Source organism: Vitis riparia, chromosome 16, assembly GCF_004353265.1.
Source record: "Vitis riparia cultivar Riparia Gloire de Montpellier isolate 1030 chromosome 16, EGFV_Vit.rip_1.0, whole genome shotgun sequence".
In the NCBI taxonomy this organism is placed as follows: domain Eukaryota; kingdom Viridiplantae; phylum Streptophyta; class Magnoliopsida; order Vitales; family Vitaceae; genus Vitis; species Vitis riparia.
The window spans coordinates 18,730,089-18,754,446 of NC_048446.1; the positions used below are offsets into that span (position 1 = coordinate 18,730,089).

The 24,358-nt window shown below is 36.2% G+C and overlaps 3 protein-coding genes and 2 long non-coding RNA genes across 5 annotated transcripts; 2 read left to right on the forward strand and 3 right to left on the reverse strand.

Annotated features, from left to right (window-relative positions):
- Positions 1-1,922, reverse strand: LOC117932868 (beta-carotene hydroxylase 2, chloroplastic-like). The gene is made up of 7 exons (XM_034854167.1): positions 1,447-1,922; positions 1,287-1,346; positions 1,104-1,175; positions 840-974; positions 545-670; positions 369-425; positions 1-286 (listed from the first exon to the last, which is right to left on the reverse strand). The coding sequence occupies exons 1-7, from the start codon at positions 1,834-1,836 to the stop codon at positions 206-208; spliced, it is 921 nt and encodes a 306-aa protein (XP_034710058.1). The 5' UTR covers positions 1,837-1,922; the 3' UTR covers positions 1-205.
- Positions 1,923-3,155: 1,233 nt separating this feature from the next.
- Positions 3,156-3,708, reverse strand: LOC117933711. The gene is made up of 2 exons (XR_004654360.1): positions 3,614-3,708; positions 3,156-3,503 (listed from the first exon to the last, which is right to left on the reverse strand). It is a non-coding gene; the product is annotated as an uncharacterized LOC117933711 (long non-coding RNA).
- A 5,790-nt stretch (positions 3,709-9,498) lies between these two features.
- LOC117933710 lies at positions 9,499-11,942 on the reverse strand. Its single transcript, XR_004654359.1, has 4 exons — positions 11,415-11,942; positions 10,609-10,717; positions 9,865-10,048; positions 9,499-9,775 (listed from the first exon to the last, which is right to left on the reverse strand). It is a non-coding gene; the product is annotated as an uncharacterized LOC117933710 (long non-coding RNA).
- A 3,595-nt stretch (positions 11,943-15,537) lies between these two features.
- On the forward strand, positions 15,538-18,378 carry LOC117933709 (probable polygalacturonase). Its single transcript, XM_034855207.1, has 6 exons — positions 15,538-15,740; positions 15,871-16,203; positions 16,889-17,006; positions 17,101-17,275; positions 17,370-17,440; positions 17,560-18,378. The coding sequence occupies exons 1-6, from the start codon at positions 15,708-15,710 to the stop codon at positions 18,264-18,266; spliced, it is 1,437 nt and encodes a 478-aa protein (XP_034711098.1). The 5' UTR covers positions 15,538-15,707; the 3' UTR covers positions 18,267-18,378.
- A 1,015-nt stretch (positions 18,379-19,393) lies between these two features.
- Positions 19,394-23,764, forward strand: LOC117934059 (probable polygalacturonase). Its single transcript, XM_034855657.1, has 6 exons — positions 19,394-19,468; positions 19,739-20,062; positions 21,111-21,228; positions 21,666-21,840; positions 21,948-22,018; positions 22,944-23,764. The coding sequence occupies exons 1-6, from the start codon at positions 19,439-19,441 to the stop codon at positions 23,651-23,653; spliced, it is 1,428 nt and encodes a 475-aa protein (XP_034711548.1). The 5' UTR covers positions 19,394-19,438; the 3' UTR covers positions 23,654-23,764.
- The last annotated feature ends 594 nt before the right edge of the window (positions 23,765-24,358 follow it).

The following is a 24,358-nucleotide window of genomic DNA, read 5'->3' on the forward strand; positions in this document are numbered from 1 at the left end:
TTTTGAAACTATTGTGTTATTTCCTTTATTATGTATATGTATTGAGTGTGATATGGTACACAAAGATGAGAAAATTTGCATTCATTCATCATCCATACACCTTTTCCTATTCCTCCATTTTTTGAGAAAAAGTGACTAATAGACCATAGTCAATACTCATTTCATTCACCTACACGCTCACCCACCGTTATCTAAAATATCCTATTCATCTTGGACCGTTGGATAATCTGGCTCTGCGATTGATCTCTTTCTCCAACTCATCCTTGCCTCCCACCTCTTCCACTTCCTGCACCACACCACATAGTATTCAATCCCCCTTCAAATTTTGAAAATTAATTGGGGAAAAAATAAAATGGTGATGGGCTTACCCTAGGGCCCAAGAACAGCCCATATGGGACTCCATTGAATTTGTCTGAGTGGTGGAGCTGAGACCATGCATCAGAAGATCAGGCCGTTGGATTCAGTTGAAAATTAAAAAAAAAAACAAAAAAAAGGAAAAGAAAAAGAAAAATGAAGGATCGTGTGTGTGGTGGTGCATGCTTACTTGGTGTGCTGCAGCTACGCGTCTGAAATAGGGCACGTCCGCAATGGGCCCCACTGGAAATCTCCTGTGGACGAGACCATCGTGGACAAACATGTAGGCCATTCCAAACACGGTAATTCCAAGGCCCTGTGTAACCAAACACTGATTTTGTAAGCTGAAGGTGTTTTTAAACTGTTTTTGTTTTTTGTTTTTGTTTTTGTTTTTGTTTTTCAACAATAGAAAATAATTATTGGGAACTGTAATCAGTAATCACAGAGTCATCAATCAATAGGTACAGTGAGACTATGGAACTTACTGCACCAAAACAGAGACCAGGGACGAGGCCTTTGTGGAAGAAGCCATAGGAGAGGAGGGCTATGGCTGGAACTGCATTTGTGATCGCGAAAACATCGTTGAGCTCGAATGGACCTTCTCTTGGTTTATGGTGGGACTGCAATCCGAAAGGTTTTAGAATGATCAAACAGAAAATCCACTGTTTGGTTACCGAGAAAATGTCCAGGAAGATTTCTCAGCGACCAGAGGTGTTTATGAAGAAAGAGGAAAGGATTAGGAGGAAAACCTCGTGCATGTGCCATAAGGAGGCGTGCCAGAGAGCTTTGTGAGCCCATCTCGCCCAGAACTCCATGCCCACCTGAGAATAAAAAATACCCATTTCGATTCAACGCAAGCGCCTCAAACCCAGCTTCGCAAACATGATTTGGAACTAGAAATCGAAGGAAAATGAAGGGAAAAAGGCACTTACAGCGGCTCCAACCGACAGAGCAAATGTCCCGAACATCTCGGACAAGGGAACCTCCCCGCCCTATCACACAGGGAACCCAATTTCAAATTTCAAGCAAAGAAAAAAAGGAGAGAAAAATATAAAAACGGAGAAAACAGAGAAGACCGGAGCTCTGCTTTACCTCCATTTGCCATGAAAACCGGTAGTAAACTGCCATAACAGCCATGGAAGTGACCCCAAAGCTCGACATCACAGCCGCAACAAGGTACGTTAGCCGCTCTGATCTCTTCCTGGCGAGCTTCTCCGCCACCCGGGCGGCGGAGATCTGACTCGCCACAGTCTCCTCACTCCGATTCTCCACCACCTCTGTGCTCAGCTTCTCCTCCTCTACCACGAAGCAAACCGTCAGTCTTGTCTTCTTCCGACACCGGAAAATGTTTTCGTGCCGCCGAATGGAAGGGATGAAGAGAGAAGTGGGGGTGAAGGGGGAGGTGGGTTTGGGGCCGAGAAAGGGGTTCCGGCCCAAGCGGAGAGAGCGGGAGGTGGTGGCAACCGAGATTTCGACCGCCATGGAATGGGTGGCGCGTGAGTGGTGTTGGGGTGAAGTCCCGAGCCTTGGACGTGGAGACGGCAGTTCAACGCACGCAGACCACAACTTTCGTTTCTGGCCTCTTCCGTATTTTATATATCGCTCCCTTGAATGTACTGGAACTACGTTTTTCCACAAATGCCATTCCTTTTTCTATCATTTTACAAATTTGCCATTTTGCTCTCTGCTTTCTCATTTCTGGATTGGAGATTATATAATTAACTGTAATAAAAAAAATATATTACATTGCTTTATTTTCAATATTTTTTATATTTGTATAATTATTTTTAAATAAAAAATAAAAAAATTTTAAAAATGAAAATATGTTCTTAAAAAATACTAAAAATATCAAAATAAAATTATATATACGCATTGGGGTATAATTAAAGATACGTTCAAACGTTGGACGGGGGACGGGGGCAGGTGGTAAGACAGTAATAAAAAGAGAAAAGGAAGGGGAAAGGGAAAGATAAGAGGAGGTGGGACGTGAGGTGGGGGAGCAGGGGCGTGGAAATGAGAGATGTCAGGATCGCATAGAGAATGAGTGGACCATGGTCCACCGCCAGATTGCGGAGGAGAAGCCACCCAATCACCTATCGAACTGCTGTTTCTTTTGGAATCTTGTGTCTTCTGTTTTTGTGTCCACCTCGTCTCTCCACATTTCGTATTTTGCCACGTTCCCCCCACCACCACTCTCTCCTCAGTCCTCACTCCACGACCCCATTCTTTCACCCACTTGGACCAATAGACGCCTGCTTCTTCTCTAATGCTGCTCAGTTACTCTTTAGTCTTTACCATCCACAAAGTTGTAAACGCTTCTACGCAATATTCGGATCCCACGAATTTCAGAAAATTTTTAAACCATGGGTGAAGATGCTAAGATCCTCTTCGCCCTCTTCGCTGGCTAGCACGAGCTATTTCAATATAGAGGGGAGTGGACTTTTATAGGCTTCTTATCTCACGGGTTTCATGTCGTCTAATTGTAGAAATTTGTAAGAATTTATTGGGTTTTAATATTTGTTGGAGGTCAAAAGTGTAATATCCCACGATAAGGGAGAACGTTACATTTCGTTTTAAAAAGACCTTTGGAATCAAATTAAAGCCTCTATCAGACACTTTTATAATCCATCTTAAATTAAATAATTGAGTTGTTAAGTAGTGATTATTTAATATTTAACTAGGCCTTGGGATCAACTAATTTTAAAATATATAATTTTTTTAATTAATTTTAATTATATTTAATTTTCTTTTATATTTTTCATAACAAAATCATTTTCTTAACATTTTTTCTTCCTCTCTTAATACTTTCTCGAACTACACATAACCTAAAGAATGTTAACATTGGTGTTTATTAGAGTACCATGAGCTTCAATGCAGAAAGGATTATATACTACTCTTTGGCTTCGTTTCTATAACCTAACATGCTAATTAAACTGGGAAAGGTAATAGTGCTGAGTATCTCACTGCTGATCCTCAGCACCTGCTGAGAGCAGCCAAGAAAGGTACTCGGATCCTTGACTCAAGATGGAATCTGACTGACTTGGTGGAGTCACCCTCTTCCGCAGCACTGCTTCTACAGGTGGGGACTTCCTCTTCCGGCTACCCCTTGGCCTCTGCCTGAATTGTTCATCCAACTCCTCAAAATCCCCCTGAAACATTGTAGTTACAGTGTTACTTGTTTTTCCCACAAAGTGGTTAAAGAGCTTTTACCACATAGCAGCACAAATTCATCAATGAAATATGGTGAAACAAAACTCACATGGGTATAAACATGGCATCTGGTTTTCTCATGGTTATCTCTATCTCATGCCACAACCTGGAATGCCACAGACAAATGGTCTGAGTTGAAGATGCACAGCCCTTTTGAGTTGATTTCTGAGGATATAAATTCAAATGAAAAATTGATGTCATTAAAAGTTTAAGAAAATGAAGTCACGAACAAAACTATTGCTCTTACGGTTGAAAATGTGTGGAGATGTTAGCTGTACATATCTGTACATACCATAATGTGGTTGTTTCCTTTAGGGATAACACCTTCCTAATCAGGTCTCTCAACTGTATATATATATATGTATTACTCCTCTGATAAGATATAAAAAATAATAAGTACCTTGATTTGGTTACATGGTATCAGAGCCATTGGCTCAAAGTCTGGGAGGTGTCAAGATCGGCCGGTACCCGAAGTCCGGCGACCTGAAGCTGAACGCGTGAGAAGCAGGACGCATCAACTCACGCGCCGGCGCGTGGAGGAGCGTAGCAGCTTCTGTTGACCTCCGATCAGTTGCGTGGGTGTCGCAATCCCGTTCTCTGGCCAAGGTGATCTCGCTCCGCTCTTGTTCTTTGAGATTCTGCCCTTGGGGTTCCGTGAATGAACCCTTTCCTGATCCCGATCTCTCTGGTTACCGCGAGTCACCGCTGCGATCCTCGAGAAAGAAAGAGAGAGATTTGTGGATGGTGTTGAGATTCTGCCATTGGGACGCGTCGACGGAGATTGGTCAGATTTGTCACCTTCGCCGGAACCTTGCCCCTCGATCCACCCTGCCCCTCGATCCACCTTCCTGAGACGCCTTCTTCTCAGATACGCGATTCGAACCCCGGTCTCAGATCCCGACACCCTCTCGACGCTGATCACCGGCGTTCCTCCTGCTCCGCCGCAACCCTAGATTCGCACTTTGCTCCGAATCTGGCCGGCTGTTCCCTGTACATCACAGTCGCCGGAAACCGACGGTTGTGATTCTCCTTCCGCCCACCTTGGCAGCCACGACCGCCCACCTTGGCAGCCACGACAGCAATCCATTTTGTCAAGGGGTTTTATAGTTGCTTTTGACGCAATCTTTGACGCTTTTGCCCCTTTGTGTAAGAAAGGTACTTGTCTCTTTCTTCTTGCTGTGTGGTGAATTGTAATTTCTGGTCTGGGCTGATTACTTTGGAGATTGAATTTTATTATGGAAGAGAATAAGCATTCTGTTGCTGATATAGTGCCCATTGTGTCAAAAATAACTGAACACAAATTAAATGGGTCTAATTATATTGAATGGAGCAAGACTATCAAAATTTATCTGAGAAGTGTTGCTAAAGATGATCACTTGACTGAGGAACCTCCTACTGATATCACTAGAAAACTTTGGTTGCAAGATGATGCACGGTTATTTCTGCAGATGAAAAACTCTATTAATAGTGATATTGTTGGTCTGCTGAGCCATTGCGAATTTGTTAAGGAGCTAATGGATTATCTTGATTTTCTGTATTCTGGAAAAGGAAATGTCTCTCGGATGTATGATGTATGGAATGCCTTCCATTGTCCTGAAAAGGGAGCTAAATCCCTCACTGCATATTTTATGGACTTCAAGAAGGTATATGAGGAATTGAATGCAATTATGCCTTTTAGTCCGGATGTTAGAGTCCAACAGGCTCAACGGGAACAGATGGCTGTTATGAGCTTCTTATCCGGTCTCCCATCTGAGTTTGAGACTGCCAAATCTCAGATTCTTTCTGGTTCTGACATTGGTTCCCTTCAGGAAGTTTTCAGTAGAGTTCTACGAACTGAGAATGTCTCATCTTCTCAGCACACCAATGTTCTTGTTGCCAAAGGAGGAAATGCAGAAAATACAAGAAGGGTGAATAATAGGGGCGGAAACAGGACATTCGAAAATCGTGGCAATGATTCAAGTACTATTGTGTGTTTTTACTGCCATGAGGCTGGCCATACCAAGAGAAACTACAGGAAATTGCAAAATCGAAATCGGAGAATTCAAACTGCCAATGTTGCTACATCTGATACTGCTACGTTTTCAGACTCCTCAGACAAGATCATCACTATGACAGCAGAAGAGTTTGCCAAATATTCACAGTATCAAGACACACTGAAAGCATCTACTCCTGTTAGTGCTCTGGCAGAGTCAGGTAAAACATGTCTTGTCTCCTCCTCAAACAAATGGATAATTGATTCAGGTGCCACAGATCATATGACAGGTAATCATAAAACTTTCTCTACCTTCAGAACACATTCTGCTCCCCCTGTTACTGTTGCCGATGGTTCTACCTATGAGATTAAAGGGTCTGGGACTGTGAAACCAACATCTTCTATTACGTTATCGTCTGTGTTAAACTTACCAAATTTGGCCTTTAACCTAATCTCTGTCAGTAAACTTACCAAAAATCTGAATTGTAGTGTCTCATTTTTCCCTGATCATTGTGTGTTTCAGGATCTTATGACGAACCGGACATTTGGTAAAGGACATGTATCTGATGGGCTCTATATTCTTGACGAGTGGGTACCTCGACCAGTTGCGTGTGTTAGTACTGCCTCTCCTGTTGAAGCTCATTGTCGGTTAGGACATCCTTCTCTATCGGTGTTGAAGAAATTATGTCCTCAGTTTGATACTTTACCTTCATTAGATTGTGAGTCGTGTCATTTTGCGAAGCATCATCGTAGTTCTTTAGGCCCAAGGATTAATAAACGGGCTGAGTCTTTGTTTGAGTTAGTACATTCTGATGTTTGGGGTCCGTGCCCTGTTACTTCTCAAACTGGGTTTCGATATTTTGTTACCTTTGTGGATGATTTTTCTCGAATGACTTGGATTTATTTTATGAAGAATCGTTCAGAAGTGTTTTCCCATTTTTGTGCTTTCTCTGCTGAGATTAAAACCCAGTATGATGTGTCTGTGAAAATATTAAGAAGCGATAATGGAAAAGAATATGTGTCTAACTCATTTCAGAATTACCTGAGTCACCATGGGATTCTTCATCAAACATCATGTGTTGATACTCCTTCTCAAAATGGGGTTGCTGAAAGAAAAAACAGGCATTTACTTGAGACAGCTCGTGCACTCATGTTCCAGATGAAGGTTCCGAAACAGTTTTGGGCTGATGCCGTTTCCACAGCTTGCTTTCTGATCAACCGTATGCCCACTGTAGTGCTTAAAGGTGATATTCCGTACAAAGTAATACATCCACAGAAATCACCTTTTCCCCTTGAACCAAGAATTTTTGGATGTACATGCTATGTTAGAGATACAAGGCCTTTTGTTACTAAACTTGATCCTAAGGCGTTACGGTGTGTTTTCTTGGGGTACTCAAGACTGCAAAAGGGCTATAGATGTTTCTCGCCTGATCTCAATAAGTATCTAATTTCAACGGATGTTGTGTTTTCCGAAGACACATCCTTCTTCTCTTCACCCACAAGTTCCGCAAGTGAGGAGGATGAAGAATGGCTCGTGTATCAAGTGGTTCATTCAAGACCAATTGCTGGACAATCAAGTGTGGTTGATTCTGATGCGTCTCTTGCTCATTTGGGTCCTATTGTTACTATTCCTCCTGCTCCAGACAAACCACCCATTGTCCAGGTGTACTCTCGGCGCCCAGTGACAACAGATACATGTCCTGCACCAGCTCCTTCGTCATCTGATCCTTCCAGTGATCTCGACCTTCCTATTAGCCTTCGAAAAGGTAAGCGACACTGCAAATCTATCTATTCCATTGCCAACTTTGTGTCTTATGATCACCTGTCAACTTCCTCAAGTGTCCTTGTAGCCTCTATAGATTCTGTTTCAGTCCCTAAAACTGTTACAGAGGCCCTGAATCATCCTGGGTGGAAGAATGCAATGCTTGAAGAAATCTGTGCATTGGAGGATAATCATACATGGAAACTTGTTGATTTGCCTCCAGGAAAGAAAGTTGTTGGCTGTAAGTGGGTCTTTGCGGTAAAAGTTAATCCTGATGGCTCTGTGGCACGACTGAAAGCCAGACTTGTAGCTAGAGGATATGCTCAGACATATGGAGTAGACTATTCTGATACTTTCTCTCCTGTTGCCAAACTCAATTCAGTTCGACTATTTATTTCTATTGCTGCTTCCCAACAGTGGATGATACATCAGTTAGACATCAAGAATGCTTTTCTTCATGGTGATCTAGAGGAAGAGGTCTATCTGGAGCAACCTCCTGGGTTTGTTGCTCAGGGGGAGTATGGGAAGGTTTGTTGTCTGAAAAAAGCTCTCTATGGATTGAAGCAGAGTCCCCGTGCTTGGTTTGGAAAATTCAGTAAGGAGATTCAAGCATTTGGCATGAACAAGAGTGAGAAAGATCACTCCGTTTTCTACAAGAAAACAGCTGCTGGTATCATACTTCTTGTGGTCTATGTCGATGATATAGTTATTACAGGAAATGATCACGCAGGAATCTCTGATCTTAAGACATTCATGCATTCCAAGTTTCATACAAAGGACTTGGGTGAACTGAAGTATTTCCTGGGAATAGAAGTATCAAGGAGCAAGAAAGGGATGTTCTTATCACAGAGGAAGTATGTGCTTGATCTGCTTAAAGAGACCGGTAAGATAGAAGCAAAGCCATGTACTACCCCGATGGTGCCTAATGTACAACTTATGCCAGATGATGGAGATCCCTTCTACAACCCTGAAAGGTATCGGAGAGTGGTTGGGAAGCTAAATTATCTCACCGTGACGCGACCAGATATTGCATATGCAGTAAGTGTTGTTAGTCAGTTCACATCTGCGCCTACAATAAAGCATTGGGCGGCTTTAGAGCAGATTTTGTGCTATCTAAAGAAGGCTCCTGGTCTAGGCATACTATATAGTAGTCAGGGACACACTCGTATTGAGTGTTTTTCTGATGCGGATTGGGCAGGTTCTAAGTTTGATAGAAGATCCACTACAGGTTATTGTGTGTTCTTCGGCGGGAATCTAGTGGCTTGGAAAAGTAAGAAGCAGAGTGTTGTATCCCGTTCGAGTGCAGAATCTGAGTATAGGGCCATGGCACAGGCTACTTGTGAAATCATATGGATACATCAACTCTTATGTGAAGTGGGATTGAAGTGCACAATGCCAGCAAAGCTTTGGTGTGACAATCAAGCCGCTCTTCATATTGCTGCGAACCCAGTCTATCATGAAAGAACCAAACATATTGAAGTTGATTGTCACTTCATTCGTGAAAAGATTGAGGAAAATCTAATCTCTACTGGCTATGTGAAGACTGGAGAGCAACTTGGGGATATTTTTACAAAAGCTTTAAATGGAACTCGAGTTGAGTACTTTTGTAACAAGCTGGGCATGATCAACATCTATGCTCCAGCTTGAGGGGGAGTGTTAGCTGTACATATCTGTACATACCATAATGTGGTTGTTTCCTTTAGGGATAACACCTTCCTAATCAGGTCTCTCAACTGTATATATATATATGTATTACTCCTCTGATAAGATATAAAAAATAATAAGTACCTTGATTTGGTTACAGGAGACAACCCTTGAAGTAGCATCTGATTCTCTCTGAGGAACATCCTGATTTATGTGTCCTGAGGTGCCTCTTGATGTTCTTCCTCAGCTGCTTGATGCCACATGTCTCACAGATAATATGTGTTGGTGGCAGGACTCGAGATGAGCCTTGAGGCACTGTTCATTAGTGAAATGTTTAAAACATCCTGGTTCGGAACAGACTGCCTCGAAGTCCAGTTTAACTGCAATGGTGAAAGCATTTATAAGAGTTTGCAAAGAGAAAATGGTAAAATTCCAAGAGGGAAACATGTGAAACTAGATTATGTTAATTTGCATTATCCACTATAAAGATAAGTGAATGGGGTTTTTCAATGCATAAATAAAAAGAAATCGATAGTTAAAAGAAACTTGCCATGAGAATCCTCATGCGTCTGCAACTTTGAAGCAAATTTGAACACCTTTCCACACCCAATTTCTGAGCATACGTATTGTTTGGAACCAACATTGTTGGGGGGAGACTCATCATGAAATTCCTTGACATGCCTTTTGATGTTGCTTTGAAAAGCAAATCTACTGTTGCAATTCTGAACAGGGCATGTGAAGAGTTTCCCTTGGTGCTTAAGAAGGTGGCGGGTCAAGTGAACTTTTCTTCTATAGCTGGAATGGCAGTCATCTACTGGACAAGTAAATGGCCTCTGCAACAAAATAGCAAATCTTTTTAAAGTTCGAATTTAAAAGAAACCTAATCTTAAATTTGATACTTAACTGAACAGGGTTTGCAAACCTCAAAACAAGTGGTGTGTGATTGAGGCCACTTGATGGAGCTTCTCAGGAGGTCTCCCACCTGATACTAGTCCATTCAAGGTAGAATTAATGCAGCCTCGAGCATTTTGGAGTTCGTTTTGTGGGATCCAATGCTTCACACTATATCGTCCATGGGTATCTCATCACCCAAAAAATTTTAGAGCCTGCAAGATTATTTTATTTCAGTTTGATCCAACTACTGAAAGGAAACAAGTAAAGTGCCACAATTATTGAATGTAAAAATTGCATTGCATGCTACACCCATCAGCCATAAGGAACAACTTCAATCGATTACTGGTTGAATCAGTTACCACACACAGTTTCACCACATATATATAATTTCTCCATACAAGTATGCACTACCAAAACTTGAGTGTAAAATTCAATCTGGCAAGAAGTAGATACTAAAACATTCCTCCAATAAGCTGTCAATCACAAGCTTGTAACTAACACACGGGATTTCATAACATAGAACAGTTAATGCAATCCATCATAAGCCACTCAGATGAAGTTACATTGGAAATTCAGATCATGCAACTGGAATATGAACATGCTGTGCCCGGTATTGGAATAAAACTACCAAGATGCAATAGAAACCGAATGAATAATCCATTTTAAGTTAACAAATTTCCAACTACAAATGCATCAGTGGCAAATCCAGAAACATATATAAAGGAAAATGAAGAAAAAAGAAGAGCGATGATTGATAATAGTGAGCAAATACCTCAAGCGAATGATTTTGCATGTGAACTTGCACCACATTCTTCACAGGTATTGGACTTTTCTCCCGCCATTTACTCATTCTTATGAACTCTTTTCCTTTTCATCCCTTCCTAAATAATATTAAGAAATCATTGATGAGGCCAGGGTTCTTGCAGATCAACTTCTGGGGGCAGATTTTAGCCACAGACCAAAATTTTATTCATTACTGATTTTGCAATATGGGAAATCAGTAGGGCTATGTTTGGTTTCCGGAAAGTACTAAGCAAAGAAAAAAAAAATTGAGGAAAATGATTTTCTTATGTTTGGTTTCATCGTGAAAAATGTGAAAGAAAATCAGGTATAATTAAAATTAGTTAAAATTTTATATATTTTTAAATTACTTAATCTTTACCGAAGAAGAATAATTGAAATGAGTTTGAAATAATACGTAAAAATAATTTATTAAGTTTAAATTTATTTTTTATTTTCTTTTTTTTTTTTCTACTTTTTCTCTCTATTTCCTTTCCATTGCATTTTCCCTTAAATTTTCTGGAACCAAACATAACCTAAACATTCACGCAAAAGAATAGACTTCTCCAGTTGTGAAATTTAGGCTTCATATTTGTGAAAGTAATTTAGATCTGTTTGGTTGCTAAGTCAATGGTGGGAAAAAGGAGCTAAAATTTAAGCACTTGAACCAAAGTACCAAACACTAATCGCGGAAGCCATTGATTTATTCAAATACATTTTAAACATCAAAATAAGAGAAAACATAATATTCAAAATTTCCTAAAAACATAATTGTTTGAGAGAGAAAAAGAGATAAACCTGGTGATGAGAGAGCATGTGAGCGTTAACAAGAGACTTCTTGGACCTGCAAATTCCACAGTAATCACAGAAATAACGCCTGATTTCTTCGATTATCGGCTCTTTTCTCTCTCCTCCTCCCATTTTTCTTTTCAGCAAGACTGAATCAGTGCAGTTTGGATCAATGTTTTCAGAATTGGACTAGTGATTAAACCGAAAAACCACTATCAACAGCACTTCCCCAATTTGTTAAACTTTTTCACAAAATTTATTTATTTATTTTTTTATAAAAAAAGCAAGATGTATTAATGAAGAGACGGAAAATTACAAAGTATGCAGGGGGTATACAAAGCAACTACCCCCTCTCAAAGCAAAAAAAAAGACCAACAAGACTCACCACCCCTTAATTGGACACTAACCATTTCAAGAACCCTATAAGGGACATACGCTCCTCACCAATATACAATCTAGCCTAACTCCACAAACTATAAACAAAAGAATTCTTAAGCTTTTGAATATCTAACACTCCCCCTAAAAGTTAGTTTATTCATTTCCTTCCAAACCGTTCAAAAAATACACAACGGTATGGATTTCCATATCTTTTTCCTTTTCTTTCCTACAAAAAGGCCCCTCGAGCTGGTTAAGACTTCATTTACAGTTTCTGGAAAAACTCGCTGCACACCTGATAATCCAAGAACAATATCCCACAGAACTCTGACTACTATACAGTGAATAAGTATATGATTTACAGTTTCTTTTTCACAACCACATAGAAAGCAGCAATTAGGAAGCTGTCATCCTCTTTTCTGGAGTCTATCAAGAGTGAGCACCCTCCCCCATGTAGCCTCCCAAGCATAGAATGCAACCTTGGTTGAGACTGAATCCACCCAAATGCATCTTGATGGAAAAACAATATCATTGGATCTAGCCACCAATCTATAAGCTTCTTTGACCCTAAACTTTCCATTCTTTCCTCCCTTCCAGCAGACTGAGTCTTCCTCGTAGAGGTAACCCCTATGGAGCAAGTCCCCTATCATATCCAATAATCTTCTCCTATTATAATCTTCCCCTTTTTAACCATTTCTACCTTTTTCCTTCATTTATTTGATCTATTAAATCAATTTCAAAAACACTATCACAGGAATCAAAACAGGAATCCGAGAATATTGAAGCTTTACCCAAGCAAAATTCAGAAAAAATATAATATAATATTAACAAAAAAAACACAAAAGAAATCGGAAATCTTAAAAAATGAGAAATGGTTCAAAAGCTTCCGAGTGGAGAGACGGAGGTGGAGGAGCTGATGGTAGAGATCTTGGGAAGAAACACTGAATACACTGAGTAGAGCGGAGCAGAGCAGAAGAATACGAAGGCACAAAGGGAGGAAAGACCAAAAAAAAGGTAGGAATGTAATGAGCCAGAGTTTTGCAAGATTTTATTGGGCCTGTATGTCATTCAGGCCCATCAACATTTTGAAGCCCAGCCCAGCACAAGGCATTTCTTTGTGGTCCCTGTGAAAGCCACCCATACTAATAAATTGGGATGCAGAGAGGGAATTAGGTACTATAAAACCTCAATTTCCATCATTTTTATTTTTCAATAAAAATAAAAATTTATTTTTTATTTTTTATATTTATATTTTTTCAAACTTTCCAATAAAGAGTATGTTTAACAGGAAAGAAGGTGTATAAAAAATATATCAACAAAAATAATTCTTCATTATATATATATATATATATATATATATATATATATATATATATATATATATATATATATATATATATATTTTCCAATTTTGGTTTTGTAATTAGTAATCAAAGATTGTGCCGTCACCCTCATTTTAACTTTACCCTTAATCCAATCCACACATAAAAAAGATGGGCAAATTAATTATATAAATTATTTGTCTAATTATCATATTAATATTTTTTTCATCATTTATTATCCATGGATAATATAAGCTTAGTTCTACTATCAAAAAGCCAAGATGAGTAGATATAATAAAATGCGTTGCATTTGTTCATATGAAAAAAACCATAAATAGAAATCCAAATTTGTAAGATACAAATTTTCGTTATTTAAAAATAATTAGTATTTACGTTTTTTTTTTACTAAGTAAAATGCATTTTTTGTCAAAGATAGTATATTTTACCATTGAGATATTATTTTTTAATGATATAGATATTACCTTTAACCATTTGAGGTGCTATATTTGATTGATTAGTGCATGAAACTGTAATTATTTATAAAAAAAAATCATATTTTATAATTATTTTTATATGATTGCATGAAAATACATTTTTTTCCATAATATTTATACTAAATTAACAATCCATGTGTCCTCTAACTCAAATAAGAACAAAAAAAAGAAAAAAAAAGAGGAAGCTATTTTAATGATCACACAACATCCAATATTTCTCACAATAAGACATAATAAAATTATTACTCATGGAAAATTAAAAACACAATTATTCCATGTGTTCTCTTACTCAAATAAGAACAAAAAAGAGGCTATTTTAATGATCACACAACATCCAATATTTCTCACTATAAGACATAATAAAATTATTACTCATGGAAAATTAAAAGCACGATTATTTCAATATATTTCATATCATTTGACCATTAATCATAAAATTAGCACACATTATGACACTATAAATTGAAAGAAATTAAAAAAAAAAAATATATATATATATATAGACCAAGTCTTATAAAATTTCACAAATGATGTTAGAGTGATGAAAAGAAATTTAAAAGTTTTGAAAAATGTAGAAAATTTTAATTAAGTGGGTGTTTGGTAAACCAACTTTATAATTTAATGTGATTTACTAATTTAATTTAAACAATTAAGTAAATTAAGTATATTTGATAAAATAATTTAATAGTATGACTTAAAACCAAAAACAACTTTAAGTAATAAATGAAAACAATCCGTTTATTCTTAAATTTACATCTTTATTTTACCTTTTTATCCTCATTTGGTCTAATTATCTTACGACTTCCTTACTTGATCTCTCTTACCTTAATTACAATTTATAAGAATAAATATGTCAATTTGATAATCTAGAATAAATTTTAAGTTAATTTTATCAAAGAATTAAGTAATAAGTTTTAAATTAATAATTTAAATATAGTTTAATTTAAAGTCAATTTAAGTCATTGAGTAATAAGTATTAAATTTTATTAAACATTTCTAAGTTGTTAACTTTAAACTTATTACTTAATTCTTCTTTTAAGTATTAAAATTGTTTAATCAAATTAACTTAAAACTTATTCTAAATCATCAAATTGACATATTCATCCTTATAAATTATAATTAAGATAAAAAAGGTTGAGTAATAGTGAAGATCATAGAGTAGGAAAGGAGATTATGAAGGTAACTAGGAGAGATAGAAGTAAAAAAAGTTAAATGAAAATGTACATCTAAAAATAAATTAATTATTTTTATTTATTACTTAAAGTTATTTTCGACTTTAAATCATATCATTAAGTTATTTTATTAAACATATTTAATTTACTTAATGACTTAATAAAATTATTAAGTTACTTTAAGTTATTGAGATGTTTACCAAACACCCACTAAATTTCTCCTTAGATAACATGCTAAATGAAAGTTAATTTTAATAAACTTAATTATTGGACCAATGTTTAATATTTATGATTAAATCTAAACCATTCAATAAAAATAAAATATAAATATAAATATAAATGATTTATAAAAACTAGTAAGAGATATCATCCGTATGTACCTAACTCTCAATCTCGGATCTTGAATATGTGTGATGAAATTTAAGTCGTTAAACAAAGATAGAAATACACGACATTAAGGTATAAAAATAACATTTTAGTATAAAATTACAAGACTACGACATCATCTAATAGATAATATTTATTATTTTTTAAATATGGTATGATAGGAAGCTTTTAATGGGATGATAATTTTTGTTTTTGGATAAAATTAAAAAACACTAGATTTGGGAAACTCAAATTTTCTAAAAGAGTTGGGCGAAATCACCGACAATTTGATTTTCGAAAGGAACGTGAGTCGTTGAATCCGGAAAGGAATAGGGACTCAAACCTGTAACATATCCTTTCCATACACGTAAACTTTTTTCCTTTGATTAGCCGTTACATGAAACCTAACAATTTAAGACTTTCGAAACCCACGTTGATTCATTCCTAAATTATCTTGAGCCTTTTTCGGAGGTTTTCTTACCTTGTAAGGAGGTCGTATTCCAAGAATATATATACTGATACAGAACTTTGTTCCACATACGAAAATTCAATCTCCCACTTCTTCTCAAGAGGATGGAGTTCTGCCTGAATTCGAGAAAACCCCATGTAAATCTTCCATTGATTTTCTTCGATTTTACTGTTTTTGGTTGTTTTCTGAATTGGGTTTTCTTATTTTTCCATTCTGGTTTCTGGGTTTTATTTGATTTTTTTTGGTTTTTTTTTTTTTTTGGCACAGGCTCTGGGGATTGTTTCAGCGGTTCTAATATTGGGGCTTTTGAGTTTCCGAGTGGCAGAATGCCAAACATCCAGTTTTATGGAGCCGATTAAGTATAAGGCATTGAGGTGCCGGAAACACAGTGCGGTGCTGACGGACTTCGGAGCAACAGGGGATGGGAAAACGATAAACACCAAGGCCTTCAAATCCGCCATTGACCATCTCAGTCAGTTTGCAGATGATGGTGGAGCAGAACTCATTGTGCCTCCTGGAAAGTGGCTGACTGGGAGCTTCAATCTCACCAGCCATTTCACTCTTTATATCGATAAGGATGCTGTTATTCTTGGAGCCCAGGTCTGGTTCTTTCTTCTGATTATTGGGTTTCTTTGGATAGAATTTGTGAACAGTTTTTTCAATGATTTTGCCTTCACAATCTTGCCAATTCCACAAGTTTTTTCTTCTAAATTAAAAATTGGTCAATCGGGCAGTATTTTCCAGATCCCAATTGGTTTTAAAAATTGGCAGGAGGAAGAGAAACTTTTGTGGTTAAACTTGATTTTCCCACACTCTTCTTTCTTTTTCTTGCTGTTCTTGACAAGCAAATATTGCTTTGAAGCAAAATCATATATATCTCTGTCTATCTATTCCATTATCAATTTCCCTCTTGTTAATCCGTTAAGTTAGGTGAACTAAAGAGGGATTTTGAACCATACTGCCTTCTTCACATGGAGTCATCATGTGTTTGTAATAAAACCATCTACTCTATTGGTCAACAAAAAAATCTTCATTGAAGTCTAAAATCCCAGCAGGGTTTTCATTTGAAAACAATGAAACCACCAACTCCAAAAGTTTTTGACTGATTCAGAAGCCGGCAAGTGTGGCACCATATGAGGGTCTGACCACATAATTCAAAATATTCCTGCTGACCTTATGACCAATTTTGTTTATTCACCATAGTCATTATTGTATTGTCGTCTTATTGTTTATATATTTTTGTCGCTATTGCTTGTGTACTGTGCTTACTTGATCCAATAAACAGGATGAATCGGCATACCCCCTTATTGAAGTTTTGCCATCATATGGAGTGGGAAGAGATGGAGGTGGAAGGTATAGTAGCCTTATTTTTGGAACGAACCTCACTGATGTTGTAATTACAGGTAATAATAACACTTTGGGACTGTTGTATGCTTGAGGATAAGTTATATATGTACCATTGGCTAAGAACATTTTGTTAATGGGATCCTTCACCAGGTGGCAATGGAACCCTCAATGGTCAGGGTAAATACTGGTGGGACAAGTTCCGTGCCAAAAAGTACAATGACACACGGCCCTACTTGATTGAAATCATGTATTCAAATCATGTTCAGATATCAAACCTTACATTGATCGATTCTCCATCATGGAATGTTCATCCTGTTTATAGCAGGTTGATCTTCTCTTCAATTTTTTTACTTTGGCTTTATCTTGAAACATTCAATCATCAATAGCTTGTTTTCTCATACTTCTATGTGAAATTGCAGAAATGTACTTGTTAAAGATCTGACGATCTTAGCACCCATTGATTCTCCTAATACAGATGGAATCAACCCAGGTATCACAGGATTCTTCTGTGTTAACTTTGGCTATGTTTGGTTTCTGGGTAAGAAAAACTGGGGCAGTTCTTGATCTTGAATCATACTAATCTCATAATGTTTGTCTCATCTTCTTCAGATTCATCCGTACGTGTCAGGATTGAAGACTGCTTTATAGTCTCAGGAGATGACTGCATTGCAGTTAAGAGTGGATGGGATCAGTATGGATATAAATTTGGAATGCCTACAAAGGACCTACTCATCAGACGGCTGACCTGCATATCCCCTGACAGTGCCACCATAGCTTTAGGCAGCGAGATGTCGGGTGGGATCAAGAATGTCTGGGCTGAAGACATAACAGCCATAGACACCCAGTCGGGAATCAGGATCAAAACTGGGATAGGAAGGGGAGGCTATGTGAAAGACATATATGTTAGAAGAATGACAATGAAGACCATGAAGTATGTCTTCTGGATTACAGGCGATTATGGATCACATCCAGATGATGGTTGGGATCCTAATGCTCTGCCTGTCATTAAAAATATCAATTACAGAGACATGGTGGCTGAGAATGTGACATATTCTGCCAGACTTGATGGAATTTCCGGCGATCCTTTCACAGAAATCTGCATATCTAATGTGACTATTGGGTTGACTAAGAAACCAAAAGAACTGCAATGGAACTGCACTAATGTTGCAGGAGTTACCAGCCAAGTGACTCCTAGGTCATGTGACCTGTTGCCTCCTTCAGATAAGGTCTTCAATTGTCCTTTCCCTGATCATCCTCATTGGGATGTTAAGTTGAAGACTTGTTCCCACATCGATTCTAAGAAAATAGAGTTGTAAAGACTTGTTTTCACAAGCTTTATTTACGCTTGAATAGTGTTGCTCTTCTAATCTACAATTAGAGAGTACTTCACATTGATTGGAAATAATTACATCAATCTTCTTTAAGGCATTGTTTGTTAGTTTTGGAAACACCTTTTTCTTTTCAATCAAGCAGTATTTGAAAAAAGAAAAACCATTTCATTAACTTTATTTAGGGGTTTGGGCAACTTGAATCAACCTAAACCAATCATACATAGACATATATTATTTTCTTAATATTTATTTCATTTATATTAAAATACATTTATTGTTTTAAATGATAGAAAAATCATAAAGCTTAAAATTAATATGCTTGTAAAGATCTGGGTTCTTTTAGGGTTATGAACAATTTTATTTTATTTTTAGATGCAATTTTATTATTATATAAGAGTCTGTTTGATAATGATTTTAAAAAACGTTTCTAATTTTTTTTATAATTGAAAATTTTATTTACTTTTAGATGTAATTTGCCATTATGTAAGAGTCCGTTTGATAATGATTTTAAAAAACGTTTTTAACTTTTCTGATACTTGAAAATTTTTATAATTCAAATATAACAAAAAAAATAAAAACGTTTTTTAAAACCAATATCAACCGCACTCTAAATATCATTAAAATATAAAAAATATGAATGGAAGCATGAAAAATATGACTTCAACTACAAAGAATATAACAAGGTACCAAAAGGATGATTAGATAGTAAACAACATATCACCAAGTAAAAATAGTATGACCATACAACAAAAAAATTGACTAAGATAAGAATACTACGAGAAATGCATAAAACTTTGATTCTAACTGCACAATATTTAACCTATTGATATTTTTTTTTTTTGCTTAAATTAAAAAATTTTGTGACCTAATATTAACATTAAACCTATTAATATTTATCTCTTCTATTTTATGCTTATTATTATTATTATTATGATTTATCATAATCAACTCTAAACATTTCTCCATATTTAGAAAGCAATAAAAAGAGTGTTAAGTTAATCTATATTTTCTCGGAACCTCTCCTCTGCCTTATTCAGTTGAACCACAAGTTTAGAATGGATCAATTTGGTTCCTTGAAGCTTCGGACTTGTTCCAAACCATTCTAATATATATTTTTTTTTTCTTGCAAGAAATCCAGTCTCGTTCTCATTCCCACAATGGGGTTCCATCTTTCCACAAAATCCCATGTAAGAAACAGAACACAAAAATCAAAACCAGCCTTAGTTCTTTATTTGCTTTGTAAAAATGAAATGAACTGAAAATTATTTGCGAAAATCGATACAGTCTTGGTTTGCTGATTTTCTGCTCTTTCTCCCACTGGATTCTTTCTGATTTTCAAAAGCATTTCCATGGTTTTCTGAAATGGGTTTTTTGATGTTTGTGTTTGGCTTTCTGGGTTTGTTCTCTTTTGTCTTTTGGATTTTTGTTGATGGAGAATTTGGTATGACTTTCTGCAGGTTTTGGGGGTAGTTTCAGGCATTTTAGTATTGCTGAGTTCAGTGGCAGAATGCAAAGGAGAGAGAATTTTGAAGCCTTTTGATTACCCTGCAATAAACTGCAGGAAGCACAGCGCGCTGTTGACAGAGTTTGGAGGAATTGGTGATGGAAAAACCTCCAACACCAAGGCCTTTAAAACTGCAATCGACCATCTCAAGCAGTTTGCCACAGATGGAGGAGCAGAGCTCATTGTGCCTCCTGGAAAATGGCTCACTGGGAGCTTCAATCTCACCAGCCATTTCACTCTTTATATCCATAAGGATGCTGTTATTCTTGGTTCTCAGGTCTGATTTTCCCCCCTTTTTTCTTTTCTTCTTTGGCAAACTGAATGATATGGAGGATGATTGAGTTGGCACATACAATAAAATTTGTTTTCTGCTTTCAAAAACCAAAACCAAAATGGAAAACTTTAGGTAGGTGGTGTTGTAGTTGAAAGTGTACAATGCAATTTAGGTTAAATTATGGGATAAAGACAAAAATATGTGTATAAAGAAATATGAGACCAAAGTATAAAAAAGTGAAATTTAGGTAACAAACAAATGTGACACAAATAATATATAAAGCAATGAAACCAAATTATATATATGATATGTTTTATCATAGGCATTAAACCTACTTTTTGATAATTAGTCTTCGGTATTAGGACTAGCGTGGAAAGCATTTTGAGAATATTTTATTAACATGGTTTCATGTATATTTGTTGTGTCAACCGAAACTTTCATGCAAACATTGTTCATTCAATAACACAAAGATAAAACAATCACACACACGTATGAGGTTTTAACGCAGTTCAGCCAACCATATTTACATCGACTAATGAGAGAATTTTTTTATTATACCATAAAAATATTACAAAGGGCAAAATCATATACAATTAAACATCTCATGTTTATCATTTTCTTGTATCTAGACCTTGAACTATAAGTCCCTTTCCTTGTATCTAGACCCTGAAATATAAGTCTTATTTTAAAAGGTCTTATTTTAAATTGAAGGTCTTATTTTAAAAAATCTTATTTTAAAGTGACTTGGATACTAAGAATTTTTATAGCATTCGACATTACCATCATTTGGGTTATCTATCCCGATCTTATGAGCCATATTATTGCAATCAACAACTTGTATTTGTTTAAGAGAAACCAAGAGTTCTTAAGAATTAGCATTACTCAATTGTAGAACAATTTTCCCCATCAACTATTCAGATTGTGTTTCAATTGTTTGTAACAATGCTTCAAACATTACCAAGCCAAATATGCAGAACCCTTCTACAATGAAAAATGATCTGCATGAAATTCTCATACGATTGTTTGTGATATGCTTGAATGATTCGAACAGGAGGAATCGGACTATCCCCACATTCCACCATTGCCATCATATGGAAAAGGAAGAGATGGTGGTGGAAGGTTTTCTAGTCTCATTTTTGGAACAAATCTCACCGATGTTGTAATTACGGGTAACGACACTCTAGGCCTATCATTGTAAGACAATTTAGAGTGCATATAATAGTGATTTTAGCAAGTGTTTTATCTTTTGTAATATTTGAAAATTTTTGTTCTTCAAATATGAAGAATATTAGAAACGTTTTTTAAAATTATTATCAAATGTACTCTTTTTTTAAAAAAATTATAATATTTTTAAAAAGCATTTTTAACCTAAGAAATATGTTTTTTTAAAAGGTCAAGTATTTGACAAAATTAAAAAAAAAAATACTTTTACAGATTTGAAAAATCACTTATATAACTTCTTATAGAAATGTCTGATAAGTGATTCTCTTAAATACGCTTTTATAGAGAATACTTCCCGTAAAAATACTTCAATGAGAAATACCATCAACATACTCTTATTTATACACCATTTGGCTGGTTAGTTGTTAATGGGGACCTTCAACAGGTGGTAATGGCACGATAAATGGCCAGGGCAGAGTGTGGTGGGACAAATTTAAACAGAAAAAATTGGTAGATACCCGGCCTTACTTGATAGAGATAATGTTCTCTGATCAGGTCCAGATATCAAACCTTACATTGATCAACTCTCCATCATGGAATGTCCACCCCGTCTACTGCAGGTTTGATGGGCTTTTAGACCAATTCTCACTTTGAATATGCCTTGATTTCCAAACTTCAGCCCCTTTTTCTCATATTTGTATGGTACTGATTGAAATTGAAATTGCAGTGATGTGATAATTCAAGGGATGACGATTCTTGCACCAGTAGATGTCCCTAATACAGATGGAATAAACCCAGGTACTTGTGCTATCACTCGGCTTAATATATGGTCATGGTTAGATGATAGAACGCATACCAGTAGGGATGCAATCGGAACAGAATTGGGTAGGTCAATCCGAACTCAATCTAAAGTTTGGATTAGCTTAGATAAGAGTTTGAGTTAAGTTTTTTCAATTAAACCTTAATTTGGGATAGACTTGAGTCAAGGTTGTTTAAGGAATCCGAGTCTAACTTCAATTAATTTAATATTTTTATAATATTTGCAATGTATATTCTTTTATATAATAATAGTTAGTTTCTTTTTAGATTTGTAAGAAAAAAAATATCAAACTATAATTATATAATATGTTTTTTTATATTTAGAAAGATATGTAATTTTTTTTTGTTACTATCTTGAAATTTTATCTTATTTATTATTTAAATTTTAGTATAAATATATAAATATTTTTTTAAAAGATATTGTACAAGGATTTTGAATCAAATAACTCGAGTTTAATCCGATTAACTTGAGTTTAGAAAAAGGAGTTCAGACTAGACTTGAGTCTTTTGTATTAGAAATCGGGATAAGTTAGGTTTGAGTTGATTGTTTCTTAATTTGGGTAATGGTTAAATCAGTCGTCAACCTAGGCAATGCTCTTTGTTTAGTAGGTGAAAGTTGAAACTACGAACTGGTATCAAAATTGCAAAGTAGGGTTTTAGGTGTTAGTTTCAAGTGATTTTGAAGATCTCCCCCGTTTGGCAAGTAGGAAAGGAAAATTTCATGGCAAACGGAGGCAATAAAAACTTCAAGATGATGGGATTTTCATCTGAGCCCTTCCCTTGTCCTTGAATTTCCTTCATCTTCATCCTTACACTCTTGAGTTGATGAATCCAACCAATTATCCCTGCATTTATTCCATGTTTTGTAATAATTATATCTACTTTTTCATCTTATGTTCTTCAGATTCATGCGCAAACGTGAAAATCGAGGACTGTTACATAGTCTCAGGCGATGACTGCATTGCAATAAAGAGTGGTTGGGACCAGTACGGGATCAAATATGGAGTCCCAACCAGGGACATAGTCATCAGGAGGCTCACCTGCATATCCCCCGACAGCGCCGTCATCGCTCTGGGCAGCGAGATGTCGGGCGGGATCAAGAACGTCCGAGCTGAAGACATCACAGCCATAAATTCCCAGTCCGGCGTGAGGATCAAAACAGGCGTGGGAAGGGGAGGCTATGTGCAAGACATCTACGCTAGAAAAATGACCATGAAGACCATGAAGTATGTCTTCTGGATGACAAGCGATTACGGGTCTCACCCAGACGATGAATGGGATCGTAAAGCGATTCCCAAGATTGAAAATATCAATTACAGGGAAGTGGTCGCGGAGAATGTGACCTATTCTGCAAGACTTGATGGAATTTCAGGCGATAAGTTCACCGGAATTTGCATATCTGATGTGACAATTCGGCTGACTCAAAAGCCAAAGCAACTGCAATGGAACTGCACTAATGTTGAGGGAGTCACAAGCCAAGTGACTCCCCAACCTTGTGATCTGTTGCCGCCCTCAAAGGGGCCCTTGCAGTGTACTTTCCCGGAAAATCAGCTTCCCATTGAAGCTGTTAAATTGAAGACCTGTTCATACACTGCATCAAAGAAGATGATGTAATAAATAGAGAGTTTTTTGAGAACGAATAAGCTCTGATATATGTGAGCTGATCGATACTATTTTTGTATGAACTAGGCCATGTGGCTTTCAGTTTCTCTGTGTATTGTTGTTTCCTGTTCTGCTCAAATAAGATTTCATATAGCTTACACGAAAGTACAACTGTTTGGTTGATGGGAAAATATGAGGAATGGGGAGAGTGTAAGCTATGAGTCCTGTTTGTCAACGAAATAATGATATCATTTAAAACAATTGCATCTAAATCATGGTTGCTTGCCTTTTTGGCAAAATGTTTTCTTAGTTTGAAAGCTAAAATCATCTTGGAAATTCCTTCCAAGACACTTGCAGTGTATTTTCTGGAGGGATAATGCACGGAAAAGAAAATAAAAAGAGAAAAAAGAAGTCAAAGGAAAAAAAATGGTAGGAAATTATTTTTAAAATTAATAAATTATTTTCATATGTATCGTTTCATTAAATAATTTTAAAATATATAAATTTTTAATTAATCTTAATTATATTTATTTTTTTTCCATATTTTCTTTAGGTTATTTAGTTTTTAGAAAATTTTGAAGGAAAAGAAGGAAAAATAGTAAAAAAAAAAAGTGAAAAAAATTTCAAAATTAATAAATGATTTTAACATACTCAACATTTTTCACTTATTTAATCATTTTATATAAATATTAAATAATTTAAAAATATATACTCAAC

What these genes read in the sequence shown, in the direction of transcription:
- LOC117932868 (XM_034854167.1), bottom strand. Translation starts at nt 1,836, where the DNA reads ATGGCGGTCGAAATCTCGGTTGCCACCACCTCCCGCTCTCTCCGCTTG. An exon ending in CCTTATGGCACATGCACGAG is followed by an intron (nt 975 to 1,103) that starts GTTTTCCTCCTA and finishes TTCGGATTGCAG; the next exon opens with TCCCACCATAAACCAAGAGA. An exon ending in GCGTAGCTGCAGCACACCAA is followed by an intron (nt 426 to 544) that starts GTAAGCATGCAC and finishes GCATGGTCTCAG; the next exon opens with CTCCACCACTCAGACAAATT.
- LOC117933709 (XM_034855207.1), top strand. Translation starts at nt 15,708, where the DNA reads ATGGAGTTCTGCCTGAATTCGAGAAAACCCCAT. An exon ending in CTGTTATTCTTGGAGCCCAG is followed by an intron (nt 16,204 to 16,888) that starts GTCTGGTTCTTT and finishes TCCAATAAACAG; the next exon opens with GATGAATCGGCATACCCCCT. An exon ending in CACTGATGTTGTAATTACAG is followed by an intron (nt 17,007 to 17,100) that starts GTAATAATAACA and finishes ATCCTTCACCAG; the next exon opens with GTGGCAATGGAACCCTCAAT.
- LOC117934059 (XM_034855657.1), top strand. Translation starts at nt 19,439, where the DNA reads ATGGGGTTCCATCTTTCCACAAAATCCCAT. An exon ending in ATCTTTCCACAAAATCCCAT is followed by an intron (nt 19,469 to 19,738) that starts GTAAGAAACAGA and finishes GACTTTCTGCAG; the next exon opens with GTTTTGGGGGTAGTTTCAGG. An exon ending in CTGTTATTCTTGGTTCTCAG is followed by an intron (nt 20,063 to 21,110) that starts GTCTGATTTTCC and finishes TGATTCGAACAG; the next exon opens with GAGGAATCGGACTATCCCCA.